This window comes from Simochromis diagramma, unplaced genomic scaffold (assembly GCF_900408965.1).
Source record: "Simochromis diagramma unplaced genomic scaffold, fSimDia1.1 OVJJ01000603.1, whole genome shotgun sequence".
Taxonomy (NCBI): domain Eukaryota; kingdom Metazoa; phylum Chordata; class Actinopteri; order Cichliformes; family Cichlidae; genus Simochromis; species Simochromis diagramma.
In genome coordinates, this window is record NW_024387414.1 from 1,629,058 (window position 1) to 1,649,069 (window position 20,012).

Below are 20,012 nucleotides of genomic sequence, written 5' to 3' on the forward strand. Positions count from 1 at the left end.
ATAAAGTAGTGAATGAAGGGATTATTGAACCGATGACTGAATGAATAAAAGGATGCAATGACCCAACGGTGGCTGTTCATTGATTTAGATCCTCACCTTTGCCTACCTGCCTTTGGAAGCTTTCGATGCTTCACCTGTGATCGTGACCTGCATGTGGATGCAGGAGGCTGGAATTACTTTGTGCTGCAGCGCGGCTCAGCTCAACCTTCAAGTGACAAAGCGAGCTCAGAGCAGAGCCGCTGCATCGTCATGAGGAATGCAATCAGGTGACGTGTCCAGCATATGATCGGGAATGCCTCCAAGTTGACCGGAGATCCCCGGGTAACATGCGTAGTTCATCTTGGACGTTTTAACGTGGGAGTCTACGGGGACGGACTCCCTGCTGGAGCCTCTGCTGGGCGTTAGAGGAGCTGCAGGTGTAGTTGCTTTGGTTTAATACACTATATGGACACAGAATTAATCTTTGAGTTCAGGTGTGTTCAGGTGTGATCTGTAAAACGCGGCTCCTGCCTTTACAAACATCGATGAAAGAAAGGCTTGTTCTGAAGAGCTCACTAAAACCTGCTGTGGTGCTGCAACTGGATGTGACGTCTGCAACAATGGAATTTCTTGGAGTTTCTTCCCTCCTGGATACTCCTGATCAGCCACATAGTGTCAGACCAGGTAAAGTCTCAGAGCCGACTCGATAGCTGGAGAGCTCCAAACCTCCTCTGGCATTAACACCAACACAAAGACTGCACGCTGGCAGCTTCATGGCCGAGCAGCTCCTGTGGGAGTGAGTGTTTCAGTCCCAGAGGTTATCACCTGACCTAAACCCAGTACAGCGACAGTGCTGGTTTCTATAAGTCTTCTCTTCTTATAATGAGACTTTCAGAAAAGATGCCCGAGTGGCACCAGTGGACTCATCGCATCTGCCAGTGCCGCTTTGAACCTTCAAACTGGGAAACTGAGAAATGCGCCGTGGATGGCGAGGTCATCTGAGTTGTCAGTGGACACAGCTTGCTGATACTGAACTATGCAGGCACAATGGGCCCTGCTGGCCACCCGGGCCAAAAAAGCCTTGGCTGGACAGATTCTCCTCATGCCGATGTTATTACTGTTGGAGGTCCGTGATGGCGGTTAGCCGGCCGAGCCCGACAACAAAAGGCTGTTTTATCCTATTAGCTGAGCGTTAACGTGTCTAATTCCTTTCGAGCTGTTCAGTCTGTCTCTTTGGAGGAAGCACGAAGAGAAATGCGAGAGAATCCCGAGATCCAGTTCAGCGCAGGAGTCCAAGACACACACAGCAGACCCATGTATGTGGGTACGACCCTCACAGCGTTGTCCTCTGCCAGCTCCGCTGTGAGCCAGCACTCAGCCTGGGAGGCAGGCTGAAATGAAACCTGCAGAGGCATGTCAGAAATGTTAATTCTGGTTGACCAGGCATAAATAACATTGTCAGAGGAATTAGAGTTTGTTCCTGTCCTGTGGGTTTTACTGACTGCCTGCACTGTCGCTGCTGCAGCAAAGGTTTCTCCAGCTGTTTAAATTCATGCTTTGACTATTGTCCTGGTGGTACACGGGGTAGATCGCACTCAGAAGGAAAAACTTTATTAATCCCTGCAGGAGATTTCCTATCGTAACAGCTGCTCGGGACTGTGGAAGTTGTAAAATTATACAACTGCAGCAAAAAAGCTGAGGAAACTGGATGGCCTCGGGAACCAAAGGACACGCTGCGAGGGACCGCACGCAGGTGATCTCGATCCAGATTCGATCCAAGCCAAGTTCTGATGTTTTATCAGCAACAGATTCATAAAATATCTGCAGACGTGCTCTGAAGGAACGTCTTCAGGAGGAGGAGGCGACTCTGGCCCTCTCTGCAGAGACAGCAGCAGAGATTCCTGTCCATGTAGGACCCCAGGTATTTGTCTCTGTGCCCTAAAGGAGAAAAGAGATGTAGGAGTCCTGCATCACCTTAAGTCCATCAGCAGCTCCTTGAGTTCAGCTGATGTTGAGTCTGGATGGTTCAGCTCACAGCAGAACTGTGAAAAAGCACTTTGGAAGGCTCGGCTCGTTCCCCCTCTGACTTCCAGTATTTTCCATAAATACTTCATTGTGCTTCATTTTTCCTCTCTCGCACACACACACACACACACCGAGGCACCACAGGGTCTGTAGTGACATCACTGACCCAGGGAAGCCAATTTTCCTATTTTTGGTGACACACAGCCAGGAAAACTCTCTCCCGCTCTCTATCAGAGCCTCCCTCCATCACTCCCTCTCTTTCATCTCAGCTTTTCACACAGCAGATAAGATAGGAGAAAGGTCGGTGTTCGGTGGGGGGGGGGTGCGTCGAGGCTGTAGCAGCTTTGTGTGACTGCTTGCCTAAAACAGACGACTGTTTCGTGTGACGTAATGCTACTGTTGGGTGTCTGCAGAGGGCGTGGCTCTCATCAGTGTTTCGGCAGAGAGACCTGCTGTCCGTGCCGACGAACCGCTGGACTCTTCTGCACTTTGGACAACGCTCCCGATGGGACGATGCTGCGCGCACGGATCACAAACTGTCAGAAATTACTTGGCTGCATCCAGTCAGGCATGTTTTGAGTAAGAGGATTGGATTATGTATAATTCAGATATCTTGGCCGCGTCTTTTTGAGCGTTTTTTGGCCTGGTGATGGTAAAATATCAAGCGTTGAAATAAGAAACCCGAGTGTGCAAAGAGGTTTCTACAGCAGCAGAAGGACTCTCGAGGCCTGCTGCTGCGGTACGATCAGTCTCCACTGATCAGCCTGTTTTACACCCAACATGCGTCTCAAACAGATTATGAGTCACTGCTGAACATGGAGGCAGGGCCAGAGGACAGGTTTGGCGAAGCCGACTGGCACGCCTGGGGTTTCCACCAGGACGGTCACGCTGGCGATGGTTTTACTCACATGTGACCAACATAACGCACTCACGCGTAAACGCTCTGAAATGTATTTAGGAGCTTGTGTGCAAACATAACATATAAGATTCAGCCTCTGTTTTTCTACCGCAGCAGCTGTTGTAGTTGATGGTGGCGCTGCAGCTCCACGCCCACAGCGACAAAGATGGTCGACAGCAGCGGCGTTGTGGCGCTCCACAACGGAGAGGAACTGGCAACCTGTCCTGGGTGTAGCCCACGTGTAGGCTCCGCCCCCACCCCATAACCCCGAATGGATAGGTTAAGAGCAGTTAAAAGGGTGGATGGATGGAAACGAAGGTGAAGCGTGCGAGTCAGTGACGTGCAGAAGTCTGGGGAATATGAAGCGACCACATGCATGCGTGAACATTTCTTGTTTAATGTTTGCCGGGTGATGCATCGGCCGCTGTTCTCCTGAACGTTCCTGCACGCCGTCATGTGCGCGCCCTCCTGCACAGCCTGCATCCAGTATTTATGATTATGATAAAACTGTGGGAAATATTCCAGCCTGCTTCTCCTGAAATAGCTTGTGTGGGAAAATGTCTGTATTATATAATAGTCCTATATGCAGCGTATAATATGATGCGTAATATATATAGCTTTATAAAAGAGCAGTGAGATAACAGCGATATCTGTAAATGTAAATAAAAATGTGAGTCAATTTTTATCTACATCATGAATCTGAGTGACCTTCAAACTCTGAACACAGAGGTGGAAACATCTGTAACATCTGTAAACGTTTTACAGCGGCTGCTGTGGCGACGTGCTGTCAGTGAGGCTGCGATCAGTCCCGCTGCTCATATTCACCTGTGGCTCCTCAGCCTATCGGGAGCGACCGCCGGAGTCTGACCGCTCGTCCCACCGAAAGACGTTCTTTTATCGGGGCTTTCTTGGACAGCAGGAGTCCACAGGCCAGTTTTACCCAGAGATGCTTCTCTGTGTCGGGCTGGAAGGAGAGACGGCGTCAGCTCCATATATCCAGTGGGAATCGTTGGAAATCAGACATGTAGACTGTGTTTCTAGATTTTTCCTCACTGAAAACACAAATAGACATTTTATTTGTGAAGCTATAAACTCGAGATTACATTTACTGAAGTGTAACTAATGATAAGTGATCCTATAGAGGAAAGTTTTCAACCTGATCTTAAAAAAGTTTCTGTCTCCTGTGTTATCATAAGTTAATAAATGTCTCCATCCTGGGTCGGTGACTCGGTGCTTTTGTGTTATTGTGAATCTTTGATTCCATCATGGATCATCAATGTTGGTGTTTTAGTTTGTTTTGTTCTCGGGTATTTCTTGAGTTCTAGTTCTTTGCTTTTGTTTGTTTACTGTAGCTTTAGTTCTGTCTTCATGCTTATTTTCTTGTCCCCCAGTCAGTCGTGTCTCATGTCACTCCTGTCCCTGTGCTCCCTGTGTTTCCTGTTTTATTTTGATAGTCCCTGGGGGTCTCCAAATTCATAGGCTGCATCCTCCTGAGGACCCGGACGGTCTGGCCTTCAGATTTGCGTCACCGCTGTCTCTGTAGAGTTTAATAAACTCGGCCGTCTGCTGCTCGCTTCCTCAATATAACAGGACACTGGAGTAAACTCTCCACCGTCTCACGTCTGTTTAATCAGTTTTCTGTTTGACGTTTATTCAGCTGTGTGAAAACTAGAACTTTAATCTCAGCCAAACCGATTTACTCAGGAACAAATCAAACACTGAAAAAAGCCAAACAATAAAAGTTTTATGTTATCTGAGTGACTCATATATCATGTTTAACCTGAGTAGCCAAAGACCGCGAGGGGTTTGAAAACAACGTGCCGGGAGTTCGCCGTTCTCGCCCCGGTCAGCTGTCGAGCTGGTGGGTAGCAGACGTCTCCGAAAACATCGGAGCACTTTTGCAAACATGTGGTGTCTTGATAAACCGAGCAGATGTTTGAAGCTTCCACAGCTACATTCTCGTGTGACACAGAAAGAGTAATAAGAGTAATATTAAAACTTAGTAGCTGCCGCCATTGTTGGAAACTGGAGTTGACTGGGCCGCGCTATGAATTCTGGGATATGGTGGGCCATGAAGGACACACCCGACCCATCCTTCAAATCTGGGGAAAAGGAGGACGCAGCCTTCGTCGCCTGGCTGTGACGCAAACGGCCTCAGGAAGATGCAGCCTATGAAGTTGGTCCCAGCTGCGTTCCCACCCGTTCCCCTACCTGTGTGTTTTCCTTGTTCTCTGTCCCAGTTTAGCTCCCTAGTTTTCATGTTTTCATTGTGGAGTTTGTCCCGCAGATAAAGCTGGCGTTTTACGTTTACTTCCCCGAGTGTGTCGGGTCCTGCCTGCTACACAGCAAACGTGACAATGAAATGTCTTTTCCCATTTAGCTGCCCGTTCACCACTGGTGTAATAGTTTCTTCAGTTTCACATTTCTTGCGTCTCATTCTGGGAGTGTTGTCGCTCAGCTGTGCGGCGCCTGCATGAGCCGTTCAGCCTCTTTCCTGAGACTTTGGGACTTTTTCTAGAGAGAGCTAAACTTCTGCTGCGTCGGCTCGCTGTGGATACATTTGCTCTAACGCTGTAAAAAGAAATGATCTCTGCCAGCATGGCACACTTTCACTGTGTCCCTCTGAGCCTTTAAGCTTTTTTTAGCTTAAGCTTTATCAAGAATTTATCACGGAGTGTTTCCACACGGCACAGAGCAGTAAATATACGGCCTGTGACGAGCTCTCCTCCAGCAGGTTTGTTGAATTTCCAGCAATCAGACAGAAATGCAGACGGTGGTAGAGCCATGTCTGACTGTGACTGACTGCCGTGAGAACAGACGCTCGTGTTGCAGGAGCGTTTTGCTTTAGCAGGCGTTGGAAACCAACGAGGCACGCCTTCTTACAACCACAAAGCTTTGGTGTGAATGTGATTTAATACGCACAACCTTTGTGTTGCTGTTTGTCCTTCTTTAGGCATCCAGGATGACCCGCTCAGATGAGGACAGGGAAATCGGCTGGGATGCCTGGGGCGCCTGGAGCGACTGCTCTCGAACCTGCGGGGGAGGAGCCTCCTACTCGCTACGACGCTGCCTCAATGGAGGGTAACCCTCATTTACCATCTAACAAGACACAATGTGACAGCATCTTTGAAATGTGGAGCGACTTCATGGCAGAAATCTGATCATTAAAACAAGCAAAAGACCAAAATCAGCCTTCGGCGTGTGACGTGCGAGCAGAGCGGCGGCTCTCTGCTCGGGTTAATGAGACTGTTTGATGACTAAAACCTGTCAGACGGTCACAGATCTGCTCAACTCACACATTTCTCGTGCCATCAAATATTGAAGAGGAATGTTCTGCTGTGTCGTTACCTGTTAAACAGATGTTTCAGGAGGGCGTGGCTTAGCACAATCATTCAGATTTTAAGCAGTAATTATGATAATTTACAGGTTCATCATTAGAGCATGTTTGCACAATGATGCTGCTCCATCACCATCACAGTCATGTTTGTGTGACTTCACGAAAAACGACCACAGAAATACTAAACATGGCTGTGACCTGCAGTGGACGTGTCACGGCACTGAAATTCACCGAAATCTGCTCAAATGTAACCAAACTGTAAGTGAAATCTGAAAATATTAAAAAATATAAAATAAAATAAGCAAACTAAGTTTAAAACTGAACAAGTGGGTCATAAACCCAAAGCCCAGTCGCCTGTTTCTGTGGACTCGTGGCTCCTCCCACTCCTCCCACCATCATCTTTTCCCCCCAAAATCTAACGCTGTGACATCAAAAGTTGAGCAGACATCCCACACGCTGTCAGTTTACTCTGATTGGTCAGCTGACCAGGTGGAGCTCAGGTGTTGGTTCCAGCTGCAGGCTAACACATTGCTAACCACGGTGCAGTGCAGATATTTCATATATCAATAAGTCACAGTATTCTTTGTTTGTGCTTGTTCGTATGTGACATGCTGCCGCTGTCAGAAGGTGGCGATAACGCACCCACAAGCTGTTTGCCAAACACCATCAAACAAGAAAAATAGAGTTCGTTGCACGGTGAGACGCTCCTGCACAGACAGGAGAAACAGCCGTGGTGTCTGAGAGCGGTTACAGATCACAGTCATTATCCCTGGTTACAGGTGAGAGCTCAGGTGAAGGCTCAGTGCTGTCCAAGGCTCAGATTAAGCCGAATCCACTTCCTACAACTACTTTTGATGGACTGATGGAAAGGTGGAGGTGTCAAACTTATTCCACATCGTGGGCCATCCACTGTGACCTCAAGTGGGCCAACCAGTCAAACACCATCTGTCTGTCACTTCAAAGAAGTTTAACTAAATATTTCATCTTAGTGTAAGAAGTCTGTTTCTGCAGAACGCCTGAGTGTGTACTTCATAAAGTAAACAGCAGAAGTCAGCACGTCTCTTTGGGCTCGTTTTTTCCTATAAATAAATAAATAAATAATGTAAGATTTCTAACATAGATGGTAAAAGCAGGCCTCTGGCATTAGCCACATTAGCTGCACAGCATCCTGGGATGATCAGGGCTGCTTGAAGGTATCTCAGCCACAGGTTTTTCAAACTTTCTCTGAAAGCTATAAAAACTACACTAAATGTAAGAAGCTAAACGTGGCACATCCTGTGCCCAAAGTAAGCGTACAGAACCGGGAACGCAGCAGAAACTGTAACGAAGCTTCCGATGGGGAAGACGGCTGGGAGCTGTGATGAAGTGCAGACCTCTGTGTGGAGCAGATGGACTCTGGGAAGTCTGCCTGGGCTGGTGTGTTCAGTGTCTTCCTCGCACCGATAAAGGCAGCGAGTGTTTGAGTTGGAGCGTGTTTGCTGGGTTTAAAGCCCGCGGCCGCCTGTCAGTCTGTCTCTGCTCGGCCGTTTGTCGTGCAGCGTTCAGGAAGTCATCAGAGGCTGTCTGCGTCCTGCGGTATCGCTCTGCAGCCTCCCGGCGATGCATTTGTCTTCATTAAATCTGACTGCAGCGCTCTCACCCGTGCTGCTGCTGAGGCATCTGCTGCGTTCAACAACACACAGTAAATACATTCACAGCGGTGCTAAAACTTGCTAATTGACACTTGTGGTTATGAGCTGAAAGGAAGATCCAAAGAGAGATAAAAAAGGAGTAAGTACACTATGCAAATGAGTCTTTGAGTGTCTTGTGAAAGGATTTGAAGGATGTATTTTCTCACATTCGTAGGTTTCCGGCTGTGGGCCGTGGAGTCACTGGAGCTGAGAGCGGACGAGCGTTGGACGTTTGGTTCTGCCTGTCTGAAAACTGCTCTCGATGTTTGCTGACAGACATGAAAACAGTAGTCAGAACCGATTATTCATGTTCCTACATGGTATTAATGAATAATGGAGGATGATGTTAGCTGGCAGCACACCTCGCCGTCTCAGTCAGAAAGGGCGGGAAAGACGGTTAAATCCATGAATTATTGTCTGAAATCTTCTGCATTACAGTTACTGAGCAGCGTAATCACGCACCCTGCGCCGTGTTCGGCAGCAGTTTTGGGTGCAAGCTCTCATCCAGTCCTGCTGAACTTCACTTCCTGTTCTGCTGTTCTCATTAAGGCCCCCTGCACAGTCCTTCCTGCTGATGTCAGAGCACAGTTTACCACTCTGATTGAAGTCTGGCGTCCAGCCTTCATCTGACTGATCGAGGTTGGAAAAGACTGAGTGAGGCCTCAATCACAGCGGCCGCCGTCTGGAAGTGATTGGAGCTTCTGATTTGTTCAGACTTCATCTGCATGACGAGATTCGTTCTCCATTCGCTGCTGAACGTTAAGCAGCGCGCCCGATGACGAGCTCGACCGCTGCGTCTGTGCAGCTAGTTTGACTTGTGGACATAATTAGTGAAGCCTGGAGGAAGTTAGCGTAGTGTGTATGTGTGTATACCTGTTTAAACATCTTTGTGGGGACCAAAATCCAGTCCATGTCAGGGTGTGTTTGCCTGCACTGGTCAGAGCAGTAAGAACTGCTATGTCCTGGGTCTCATTGCTTTGCCTCCTCTGGTGCAGACTGTGCCTTTCTCCCTTCGGGGGTCCGCTGACTCCCGCTCGCTCGGCCTGTCGTACAGCAGCTAACAGAGGACGCCCTCGGCCTGTCTGTCCCGCTGCTGTCTGGCTCTTTGATTATCAGAAACATGAAAGATTCTGCAGGTAAACGTAGAGCGGCACCAAGCTTACCACCAGGTTTGGGTTCAGATGTGCGTGGTTGCTTCTAAAAGTCTGATGTGGCAGAAATGAGCAGGTGTAAGGACTCGTGTGTTTGTATAAGGACAAAATTGCAGTGGCCGAATGACTTCGTTAAGCCATCTCCGCTCGGCCTGCAGAGTGCTGTCAGTCAGCCGGGGCGAGTACCTGCCAACTGCGAAGAGGGACGAGTGACAAACTAACGGATTTTTGGGAATCTGCTGGAACAACCTGATGCACTCTGGGCTGATAAGCACTTAAAAAGTGTTTCACTGCAATCACGGATGTTTCACTCGTCTATTTTCTGCTGCTCCGCCAGGTCCAGGTCGCAGTCTGAGCTGCACGGACCTCCCTCACCACACCGCACATCCATTTCTTTCAGGGGTAGTAATAGGATTTCCCCACCATGTCCGGGGTCTGAGGTGTCTGCAGTTCATCTCAGAGACGCATGAACCACTTCAACTAGCGTGTGTGTGTGTGTGTGTGTGTGTGTGTGTGTGTGTGTGTGTGTGTGTGTGTGTGTGTGTGTGTGCAGACAGACGCCTCCTCTCCCTGCACTCAGGGTCAGAAAGTGAGGCAGAGCGTTTCTGGGTTGTGAAGATATAAAATGCACAGATGTTTTAATGTGCATGTCCACAGTCAGCTGTTGTCATTTTTTTCCAACTTCACAGGAAAAAAAGTCTCCTCTGCATTGTGAACTTCATTATTTCTATTTTACATTTTTATGTATGCAAGAAAATGAACATCCTCTGAAACTCCACGGTGAATGTGCTGAAAGCCGTTCCCATTAAAGGAGTCCTGCTGAGCTCGGTGCTCCTCACCAAAGCACTCTCTGCTATTAGAGGTCAGAAACTCCATTAGTGCCTGAATTATAGCCGGTGTTGAACGTGTAAAGGAGAAGAAAAAAACCCACATTTCCTTTCAGTTGATGTTATTGTGAGTTTATTATTCTCATCTCATCTCCTGACAGGCTGTAATATTACCTCCTCAGTTTTCAGTTGGACACAAGAAGCCAAAATCCTCACTTTTCTTTGTGCCAGCTGTACATTTCACTCTGAAAGATGACAGAAAGCTCCGTTACGAGCTCTCAAAGGCATACCTGACATATTCAGAATACTTGTTATTATCAGTGTGACATGAAAGTAGGTGAATACCCCTCCTGTCATTATTATTTACTGCAAGTTTAAAGTGTGCTCTACAGAAATGTCATTCTCTTGCTCTTTGTGTCATTAAACTTCCTTTGAAGACTTTCAGAATAGAGTTGCAGATGAAAGGCGGCGACAAAGAGCCGTCACAGGAGTAATGTTCAAATAAAAAAGGATGATAAGACCTGCACGTATTTGCAGGACCCACGTGTGACTTTTGATAAAATTATGAAAAGTCCGCCGTGTGCACCTGCGGCTCCACGCTGTCGTCCAGGCTCCTCCTGCAGTAAAGGCTCAGAGGTGTGCGATGACGCATCAGCACACCTGCTGATTTCAGCTCCGTGTGGAGTTTTGACCTTTGGGGATGGCGAGGATGCACGTGCAAGCACGCACAGCACAGATGTGAGGAGGCTTTAAATGTAAGACGGAAATTTCAGGGCATTCCTACAACTTTGCATCTGTGAAGACAGCTTCAAATGTAACATCCAAAAGGACAAGAACAGACGCTGACACATCTCATAACCTCATAACTTGTAGGAATTACCTGTGGAGTCCTGGACTGATACTGAACGGGTGTTTGAAAGTACAGATTTAACCGACAGATGAAGCCGATCTTGTACCTGATGGATTTTTCTCCTCTTTGTACCAAGAAACCAGCGAATCATGACTGTAAAGAAGTGCTTGTTATGTAAAGCACATTTCACTACACTTTCGACGCTTTAAGCGTCATCTTATGTGTGCACAGGCCAACGTGAAGTCAAAGCCAGTATTTAGCTGTTGGTGCAGCTTCACGTTGGGTTAAACGGCGCGCTGCGGTGTGTGAAACAGCCACTGTTGCACTCGATGTGCAGGTGGTCATAAATGACCCTCGTTAGGTTTTTACTCATGGAGAGCGAGAGCGCGTCCCAGGAAACATCTGGAAGTTTCTTGTCGTTGATCCCAGCTCTGTTTCAGTGGAGGAGAACCACCTCACGTATCTGATTTGCTAACAGCAGCAGTATGAGCTGTAATAAATGTTCTTCATTTTGTTCTTCCCCTCGGCCTCTGCACACAGGCGGCTTCTCTCCTCCTCAGGTTATGTAAAATAATCCACACCGCCCGTCGTCTTCTGTTAAAGGACCTCCAGTTTCTTAATGTTCACCACAGACTGAACCCTGGGAGATGTGATTCACTCACGCTGAGTTAGAAACATTCAAATACAGAAAACTGCTTCTGAACTGGAGTTTACGTGTTCAGAACACTGTTGAACATCAATGTTGGGTCCTCTTGTAAATTCAGGAGGGCACTAACGGCTGTAAGCTGTAGGCATTCCACATCCACGGCCGCTGCACGCCCACACAGAGTTTGTCTCACCGTGGTTGAGTCGTCGATGCATTTCAGCGGGAGAAATCTATTAATTGGCTCATTAATACGGCGCCGCGGTCGGCCGCTGTCCGTGCCCGGTGCAGCTGAACGGCTGCAGCGTGCTTCTCGGGCTCAGATCTGCACTAAAGAGCAGATTGGAGCAGAGCTGCTTTACCCCGGGATAAATGAGCTGCTACCAGTTTAGTCGAATGTTATTGTGAGTTAGCAGGACAAATGTGCATTTTACGGCTGTTAGCGCACACCGAGAGATTGTTAACAAGGTGGAACAGATTTAACAGCATGTCCGTGCTGTCACAGGGAACGGAGCGCTGCGCTATGGCACATTTCACACAGGGCTCAGGTTCAGGCTGTGTGTGTGTGTGTGTGTGTGTGTGTGTTTACTTTTTCTTGGCTTTGTGGGCTCTGCCAGCTGGAGCTCAGTGAAGTGCTGAAATAGCTGCTGACTGAGTAAGGTATGCTGCAGGTGGTGTGTGCTATTACCTTACAGGTGTGTCTGTGTGTGTGTGTGTGTGTGTGTGTGTGTGTGTGTGTGTGTGTGTGTGTGTGTGTGTGTGTGTGGTGTGTGGTAATCTATTATATTCATGGTGGATCTCAGGCCCCTGGAGGTCCGATCTGGAGCAAAGTTCAGGGTGAAAACAATGATGATGATGAATGATGAACTGGAAACGTGCAGGAAAGATGAGAAAACTGTGCACGTGTTTCTGTGACTGGTCGATAAGAACATTCAGCTTTGCTGATCGGCACCAGAAATAGTGATGAGTCCAACGATGCAGCCATGGACATGGAGTCTTTGGAGACTGACTGCTGCTGCTGGCCTCACAGGTTTCAGTGCTCACACCGAACTCCTCGTCACTCTCAGCCTCTTTTCATTGTAGACGAGTTTGAATGCCTTCGAGCGTCGGAGAACCCGGTGACAGGATGATGTTTTTAGCTTTCTGGAGACAAGAGGAGCACAAAGCTCTGTCCACGTCTGCTGCTCCGCTATGATCATTGCAACTGAAAATACTGCAGTGTAATATTATCACCACCATCATTCCCATCGTTACCTCCACAGATGAAGCATAAATAGTTCCTCTGATGTCCACGTCAGGCCGATTCAGTTCCCGCAGGCTCGTCCAACAAGCAGAAATCAGCACGTTTACAGTCTGTTCAAAGCTTCATGGATGAGGTGAAGGTGGTGTAAACGGTCGGTGTAACAGAGGATGCTTGGGAGTAGGTCAGATGGAGGCAGATGAGGTGACCCGCTAAAGAGAGCAGCTGAAAGTAGGAGACGAATAAGAAAACAGCCTCATCCTGAGAACCGAGGAAAACAAATCTTCCCGTTGAACTTTTTCGTGATTTTCCTTCCTTTGGAGCTAAAAGAGGCCCCACAAACACGACGTATCAGTGGAAAGCCCAGGAAGTCCTCTGTTTAGCACATCAGGACTTCGTAGGGTAGCTCAAATAAGTCAGTAGACATAGAGCAAAAACAAACGCCCACTGCAGAGAACATAGATGAACAGGCTGGTTCTCAGGAGGTTATGAAGTCTGTAGTAACAGACCGCACAGGAAGGCTGAGCTCCAGTTGTGGTGCAGACGGAAATTCAGGGATTGTGTAGGATGTCACTGAGCACTGATTAGCAGGTGTCTGTGTCTGAGTGATGCTCCAACCAAGACAGCTGATATACCGTCAGAGGTCAGAGGTCACGTCTGCCTTCAAACGAACAACAGAGGAGCTGAAACGCTTTGTTAACAGGGGGAGAAGCTGTTAGTGAGGCTGCAGCTGCTGCTGGGCCTTCTTTACCACAGCGCTGGTGCTGTGGCTCCAGGTGAGGTCAGTGAGTGACAGCGGGGGGGTTGTGTCTGCCGCCCCCCCACAGTCAGCAGCGTCTTCACTGTGAGCTCGGTGTCCTGTAATGAACTGAGTAAGTCAGTAATTAGGAGATTATTGTCTCGTTACACCATAATCTCTGCGCCCCAGTGGAACCATCACCACCATTTTTATCTGATTATAAAAATAATATTTGGCAGCTCACCGGCTGATGATGGGAAATGGTGCACGACTCGCTGTTTTTAAAGCTTTTGATGTCTTTTGGTTTTAATCACTAAATCCTTTTTTCTGACCTTGTTTTACAGAAGCTGTGAAGGAAAAAATATCCGCTACAGAACCTGCAGTAACACGGTGAGTCTGAGTGGGTCTAAGGTGGTCCAGGCGATGCAGAGAGCTCAGCCTCAGAGACGCAGGGAGGAGGGACTCCTCCATGAACAGCTGAGGTGGTTCCACATCTGCCTCGTAGCGTTTCAGGCTTGTCCAGCTGGCGGAGGCCCTGGAGATGCTGGAGAGATTATGTCCGTCAGTGGGACCCAGGCAGAGCTCTGAGCTTCTCTGCCCAGACGCAGCTGTCAGTTTAACAGAGGAATGAATCGTGCCAACCGCCCTCCACATGAGCCAGGACGTTCCTCGCTGCTCAAAGGGAGTTTTTCTTCCCACTGTTGCCAAAGCGTTGGCTCACAGATGGTCGTCTGGAGTTGGAGGGTCTTAACCTTACGAAATAAAGCTCCTTGAGATGACGCTCGTTGCATGTCCATGACGGGGGCTTCACCTTCCAGCTCAGCTCTTTCTCCACCACAGTGGTGCAGCACTGATCCACCTGTCATGCTTTCACGCTACACCTTCCTGTCCCTCATCAGGAGGATCTTCCTCACTTGGGGCACCGACTCCTCCAATCAAGAGGGAACAGAGACGCTCAGACTTTTGGGCGCTCGCTCTGCTTCTCACTCAGCTGTTAAACTCACAGAAGTCTTCTTAACTTAGCATCCTGTTGACCTCGCGCTGCGATGACAGATGGGAGATGCAGCTTAGATTTTCGTTTCTTTCCCATCACTCGGTTCCTCCTCTGCACCGTCTGCCCGTCCTCCTCCTCCTGTCTGTCGATGTTGCCGTTCCGGTCGTCATCCCGGCTGGCTTCGGCGTGATCAGCTGCTGTAAACGAAGGAACAAGAAAAACCAGAAAAACAAAGAGCAGAAGTCTCCTGACCAGCACACCCAGAGATGGCACGGCTAAAAAGCTGCCCAGGAATAATCTGAACAGACCAAACACAAATTTGGTCTGAATGTGTGTGTATCCTCCTCTACTTCCTGTTTATGCATGAAAACCTCATATGATCTATAAGCTAATGGCAACATCACAGATCCGGCCTGCTGAAATAACCTCGCCATTTTTAATCCGAGGAAAACCGGCCTTATTTCTCTCGTTCCCCACTGAAGTGTTTTAGTCTGGATCCATTGCATCCGGTCAGAAAAACTCCCAGGATAATTTCTATCCCGTGTCTGTTGACACGTTGAGGCTAAGTCTGTGTGAACCGGAGCTCGGGCTGAAGGATACGAGCAGTGGCAGAGTGTGACTGCGTGGAGCCGATGTGTCACACCGGATTTGTCCAGTTGTCCGTCACACGGAGGAGGACGGATTTTTGGCTGCCAGAGGAGCAAACGTCTGGTCTCGATCCGAGACGGCGTTCGGTCCTAAGAAGCACCGACACAGCTTCTCTGCAGCATCACCTCCTCTCGGTCACACAGGCGGACTTCCAGCTGCAGCTTCGTTTTCCACGTTCTGTGGATATTTGAGTCATTAAAAGGAAACAACAGCCCTAAATTCAGCTGAAGCCTCTCCCAGCACCACCCTCTAATAAACGGGTGTCACAGGAAAGTGTTAGTGTGGTGCATCTAAAAAACGAGTACTGATATTTTTATATCATGTGAAAGAAGGAGTAGTGAGGCTGATGACTATCACTCAGTGATGTGGAGCTGACAGTGAGCGGTAACCAGCCATGGGAAGCTGCTGTCAGGCTTCACGGCTCTGTGGAGTGTCTGAATTGTGTTAAACCAGAGATCTCTGCTCTGCCGTCACAGACTCCCTGCTGCGAGTTTCTGCTGGTGCCAGAAAATACCTGCTTCCTCCAGCTGTTTGATCATCTGCTGAAATGTTTAAGCTCCTCCACAGGTCGGAAATGCAAAAGTAAAATGTTTGCTCCTGAGGAAAACCTCTAAAACTGTGTGGCCTTCAGGGCTCACCGTGGCCAGCCCAGAGATGTAACCTCTCCAGCGTGTCCTGGGTCTGCCCAGGGCCTCCTCCCTTCTTTAGAAACAGAAAGTATGAGAGCCAACTGAATTAGGAGGCGAAATATGAATTTCTGTCAGTCGTCACGTGAAAAAACGAGATGAGTTTATAAAGAGTTATTGTGGTGACACTTTCGTCTCCTCTCCTCAGGACTGCCCTGCAGAGTCGGGGGATTTCCGGGCCCAGCAGTGTTCGGCTCACAATGACATCAAGTACCAGGGCGTCACGTACGAGTGGGTCCCAGCGCCGTACGACCCCACCGCCCCCTGCACTCTGCGCTGCCAGGCTAAAGGCCGAAGCCTCACTGTGGAACTGGCCCCGAAGGTGCTGGACGGGACTCGGTGCCGAGCGGACGCCTTTGACATGTGCATCAGCGGAGTGTGTCAGGTAAAGGACGCCATGAGAAATCCTTCCTGCCACTGCTGGCATGAATAGACGGTACTGAACGCGGGCACGTACCCCCCCTCTCCTTTCTCTGCTCTCGTTTTCTTGCAGTTTTTATATTTAATAAAAGTGAACGTGGAAGTGCAGCTTTTATGTTCTCAGGTTACGGTAAGTGTCGAGCATTTGCTGCGTCGTGTTGAAGCCCTCGCACAGGTTTGTGCTCATGATGTTGAAGCTCCTAATGATGCTTTTGCACATCCATAACTCGGAGTGAGCACACCCTCAGGTCATTGAACGCACCCGATCGGCTCTACGGAAACCAAAAAGCTACAAAATGAGTTTACAGACGGAGCCACTGCGACTTCACTGCACGTGATCCTCAAAATAGGCGTAAAAACTGGAGCTCTAACTTCCTGGCTTGTCTCAGCCGAGACAGCCGTGTTATTGGTCAGACAGTTGCATTGAAATTACAGCACAGGTCTAGCAGACAGCTATTAGCTACAGCTGTGCCTGCACATCTGTCAGAGTGCCAAAATCAAACAGGTGCATTAATGAAATGTTTGCTAGGACATGAACTATGGAGACCACAGAGCCGTTTGTTCCTGCTGTAAGGAGGGCGGGCTTACCGTTGGAGCCTGCCTCGTGTGGATATGAGAGGAACTGCAGGTGTTTTCCACGCCGCCTTCTTTTTCCAGCCTGGGAGGTTGCCAGTTGGAGTCAGCCCCGGGAAATGAAGTGCACTCTCCTGTCCCACATTTAATTGACACATCTGTCCACCCTTCCTGGCTCTCTGCGGAGTTTGTAGCTCTGTAATAACATCAGCCCGATCCGCTTCGCTTCCAATAAACAAGAGCCAGAATTGTGTTTGACACTCGAGTTCACTCGAGGTCGTGTTTTTGGCGTGCCTCCTCTACATTTTGGCCTCATTAGTTCAGTTTTGTCCCAGTTAAACTGTGATGATCCTCGCGGGCCACGATGAAATAATGAAAGCACAGAGATGCCAGAATCACCCCGAGTGGATTATATACGGACTCTAACTGCTCGACAGGAGCGGCGTCGCAGATATCACACCTGACAGACGCGTGTAGTGACTCTTTGGATGGCGGCAGGCAGCGGTGGCGTACATCTATCACGAGGTTTGGACGGCTTGTTGTTTTTCATTTTCTTGTTATCGTCACTTTGGCTGCATCTCATGCTGAACACCGAACGGCAATTTCACTCTCCAGCCAACAGTTAATTAGTTAAATTTAACTCAGCCTCTGAAGTGTGGCAGTAAACATGTTAGAAGCACTGGACTGTAAGCTGTGAACACAGCGTCCGCACACTGCCCAGCTCCGGATCTCCTCACTGCTCACTGTGAAATGTTGAAAATGTTTCGTTTAAAGGGGAAATTTAGGAACTCACAGTTTGGTTATTTGACCTAAAAAAATATATATATCAGATATCTGTGAGTGTCTGCGGTGGCTGGTTCAGGGACCTTCTCCCTACAGAGCAGCATTAGCTCGGGGATGTTGGTGTGTTTCCTCTTCACTGACTGAAGTCCTGACATTAGAGGTTTCTGCTGTAATCCAGGATTCAGTATTCGCTCAGTAACAGCGAGCTGTCGTGGCACAGATGCATTAAAAAACATCCCAATGTGGCGCTACAACACAATCGGGTTTCACGAAGAGCACGCCATCCGTCTGGTCTCATCTGTCCACTGAAAACATGCATCACACAGCCTCCTGGTTCATCCGTATGATCTCTGGCAGACTGCAGATGGGCAGTTTCTCCCTGCCGTGAACACTGCTGTTGTTGTCCCGATGATGATTCATGAGCATGAATATCAGTCAGCAAGGTGGTTGGTTCGGACGACATAGATGTGGCTATACGGAGATGCATAACACGGTAAGGGGAATTGTTGAAAAGAATATATCAATGGGTCAAAAGGTTCGACTATAGGAGCACAGGGGTGTGTTTAAATGAGACACAGAGACAAGAGTGTAACTCAAAAGAACCAGCCGACGTTAGTGAAATAAACCATTAAAGGCACTTTACAATTGTAGAAAGGAAACGTACAAAAGATGAAAGAAAAGTAAAACACATAAACTACTAAGACAACGACTTGGCCAAGTGTTACTTTTGGTTTTCAATGCTGGGCTTCAATGCTGGGTGCACCCTAGTCACCTGACTCCTTAACTTTGATAGAAACATGTTACACAAATCTCACACTCCTTTCACATGTGGAGAATGTTCTACACAACAGCTTATTATTCAAAGTCCCAAATAAAAAATGTCCAAAACATTCCCAGGTGTGACAGAAAATAGGGGTGAGAGAATGTCAGGCAGTGGTCTCATGTATAACCAGCTGTGTGAGAGAGTGTGAGTGATACAGTCCTACCACACCTCAAGGTGCAGCACATCATCAAGTGGAAAAGACGCGAGTCTCAGTCTCTCTAAGTCCAGGTGGGAAGGCTCGCCATCAAATCCACCTCAGGAACAATTCAGCATACAAAAAAACCTGACCTGCCAACAGACGGGGTCAGAAGAGCAATTCAAATATTAATTATGCTGTTCTAGCTATAATGCACAACTTAGGATTTTGTTGACATCATACTCTACATCAATTTGCAATTAAACTACTCAAATTTGATAAAATAAAACATCTCTCTTACATAAACTGCAATATATTATCTTATGTTAAAAATTGTAATACAAACACTTTTCTAAATACATTATGAAAACATTACAACTTATGACCAAACTAAGTACAGTTATTGCATATGCGACAAGTATTAATCAAACAATTCAAATGAATTCAGTTACTGAACAATAAAGTGCAAAACAGATTTAGGCTACGTCCACACGTACCCGGGTATTTATGAAAACGCAGATTTTTCTATGCGTTTGCACCTTTCGTCCACACGTAAACGGCGTTCTCGGTCACTGAAAACGGAGATTTTTAAAAACTCCTGCCAGGGTGGAGATTTGTGAAAACTCAGTTTTTGCGTTTACGTGTGGACGAGAAAAACGGAGAAAACGCAGAAAATGCAGCGTCTTCTTCTTCTTTGTGTTTAACGGCGGTCGCAACCAACGTAAAGGAGCATTACCGCCTCCTACTGTTCCGGAGTATGGGTCAGACAGTGAGTTCACAAGCTGTATCAAAAAAAACCAAAAACGCAGCGTCAAAGGTGTGCGCATTTTTTGATGTCACACTGTGCGCCACGTTATTGTTTCGGTGAAATGAATTTCTACAATGCTGTTACTGTTACTTGTACTCTCTGCAGTGTTTAAATGCTTACATACACACACAGTTACTGTCCCTCCACACATACGACTCGGTTCTGCTTCTATACCCCATCTTTGTTTACTTTTTCCCAGCGAGGCTTCTAGACTTCTGATTGGCCAACATTTCTGCACGGTTAGGAATATATCGCCACCTGTTGCTTTGGCATGTTCATAGCAGCGTTTTCCTTCATTCCTGCGTTTACGTGTGGACGGGATTATTTTTCAAAACGAAAACGGAAAATCTCCGTTTTCAAACATACCCGTGTACGTGTGGACGTAGCCTTAAACTAAGACATACATGTACTCAGCGATCTCAGTGCGTCAGGCCGAAGACAATGGTACGGTGTCTCTCGGTCGAACCACGCGGGACTCTAAACAGCGTAACAGGGCATGTTTTTTTCTTTAATGACAGTACTACGACGTGAAGGAAAATAAACATAAAGTTGCGCTTCAAGTGTTACCTCACTTCTGGAAGCAGAGTGAGATGAACTTCCAGGCAGCTGATAACAACTAGAGCTAATGAAGGCTAACAGTTTAGCTAGCTTTCTAAAGGTGCCAGAAAACTGCAGCATTCGTCTGTTTACTCACTGTGGCTACTTTTAACATGAAAGGTAGCTGATAACCAGCAAACTTATGTGCAGCACAGTTGGTTGCAAACTTATATCTAATACTTTTT

The 20,012-nt window shown here is 47.8% G+C and overlaps 1 protein-coding gene across 4 annotated transcripts in view; it reads left to right on the forward strand.

Moving 5' to 3' along the window:
• Positions 1-20,012, forward strand: part of adamtsl3 (ADAMTS-like 3) — a 199,747-nt gene that overhangs the window by 92,033 nt on the left and 87,702 nt on the right. For all 4 annotated transcript variants that reach the window (XM_040011491.1, XM_040011493.1, XM_040011492.1 and 1 more), the window contains exons 4-6: positions 5,856-5,983; positions 13,704-13,749; positions 15,836-16,072. In XM_040011491.1, coding sequence (XP_039867425.1) covers positions 5,856-5,983; positions 13,704-13,749; positions 15,836-16,072 — 411 coding nt within the window. The remainder of the gene's footprint in view (positions 1-5,855; positions 5,984-13,703; positions 13,750-15,835; positions 16,073-20,012) is intronic.